The sequence below is a fragment of the Sarcophilus harrisii genome, chromosome 2, assembly GCF_902635505.1.
Source record: "Sarcophilus harrisii chromosome 2, mSarHar1.11, whole genome shotgun sequence".
NCBI lineage: Eukaryota > Metazoa > Chordata > Mammalia > Dasyuromorphia > Dasyuridae > Sarcophilus > Sarcophilus harrisii.
In genome coordinates, this window is record NC_045427.1 from 250,047,322 (window position 1) to 250,048,737 (window position 1,416).

General features: G+C 41.0%; 1 protein-coding gene across 1 annotated transcript; it reads left to right on the forward strand.

Annotated features, from left to right (window-relative positions):
- The first annotated feature begins 462 nt into the window (after positions 1-462).
- On the forward strand, positions 463-1,128 carry RNASE10 (ribonuclease A family member 10 (inactive)). The gene has a single exon (XM_003758854.1). The coding sequence runs from the start codon at positions 463-465 to the stop codon at positions 1,126-1,128; it is 666 nt and encodes a 221-aa protein (XP_003758902.1).
- The last annotated feature ends 288 nt before the right edge of the window (positions 1,129-1,416 follow it).

Below are 1,416 nucleotides of genomic sequence, written 5' to 3' on the forward strand. Positions count from 1 at the left end.
ACAGGACCTGGGAAACCCCCAGGAAGGTCCCAGAACCATGATAGATTGACTCAGATCAGTGTGGGCTACAGTAAAAATGTCATTGGCTTTTCAATCAGAGAAGATGATCATATTCTATCTCTAATATTTACCACCTTGTGACTCCTGGGTAAAACCTCCCTATACTTCTGCTTTCTAATCTATAAAATGAGGAAGCTAAAGGAAATCATTTCTAAAGCCCATTTTAATTCTAAGTTTATGATCTGAAGATCCCAAAGTAAGGTCAGAAAGAGTAGAAAACATGGAGATAGGTGAAATGTAAGGAGAGGGATACTTTGTCATGTGTGCATGAGGGAATATGGGGAAAGAAGATAGCAAGGGACAAGACTGAGAGGATTTGGGGAGATGAGTGTCTTTAAAAAAGAACAAGTTTCTCCCCCTCTTCCCTCAACATCTATATCTCTTTCTTGCCTCACAGGAAAAATGAAATCAGTCTTGCTGCAGACCTTTCCTGTATTGCTGCTGCTGCTGCTGCTGCTGGGGCTAAGACTGGGGCTCGGCCTGGGGCTTTGGCTGACTTCCACAAAACTAGGAGATAATCAGGAGCTGCATAATTCATTCTGGGACAGCGACTCATGGGAGGAGGCAGAAGTCACAGATGATTTAGGAGGCACCCAAATTACAGAACTACAGGACACTGGCAAAAATGACATGTTTTTGAATAAGATGAAAACATCATTGGCAGAAATCCATGAAAAGGAAGTTGTGGACTATGAGACCCTAGTAACTGAGGAGTTATTTCAAAAGGAGATTATAGTCTACTCTAGGCAGCTCAAGAATAGTAGGTACTTCAACGACATGATGGCCCAGAAATTACCAGGGTCAAAGAGCACCTGTAAGGAGAAGCACACCTTCATCCACGAGCACTATAAGACAGTCAGAGCCATCTATGACACCCCAAGTATTCCTTGTAAGAAAAGGGAGAATAACTGTCACCAGAGCAGAGAACTTTTACAGTTGACTGTCTGCCAACTTATCCATGACATGGTCTTCCCCCATAAGTGCAATAACGAAAGCATTCCCGTGACCATGAACATAGTTATTTCTTGCAATGGATTGAACCCTCAGACTTTTAAAGAACATGCCTAATAATGCAGATGTTTCTTCTCCCTCATCCTGTTTGTTCTCCTCCTAAGAACATAGAAAAACTGATTCCAGATCTTAATAAGAATACACAGATTATTTAGTCCACCCTATCACTTCAAATGAAATCAGATTTGTAAAAAGCACTTAGTATAATTCCTGATACATAAATACTTATTCTTTCCCTCCCCCTGCTTCCCTTTCTTTCTCTCTCACTTCCCAAATGAATAAACTGAGGTCAAGAAACCAAAAGAATTGCCAAACATTGTCTTCCTTCTCCTCTTATTATTGCAT

What these genes read in the sequence shown, in the direction of transcription:
- RNASE10 (XM_003758854.1), top strand. Translation starts at nt 463, where the DNA reads ATGAAATCAGTCTTGCTGCAGACCTTTCCTGTATTGCTGCTGCTGCTG.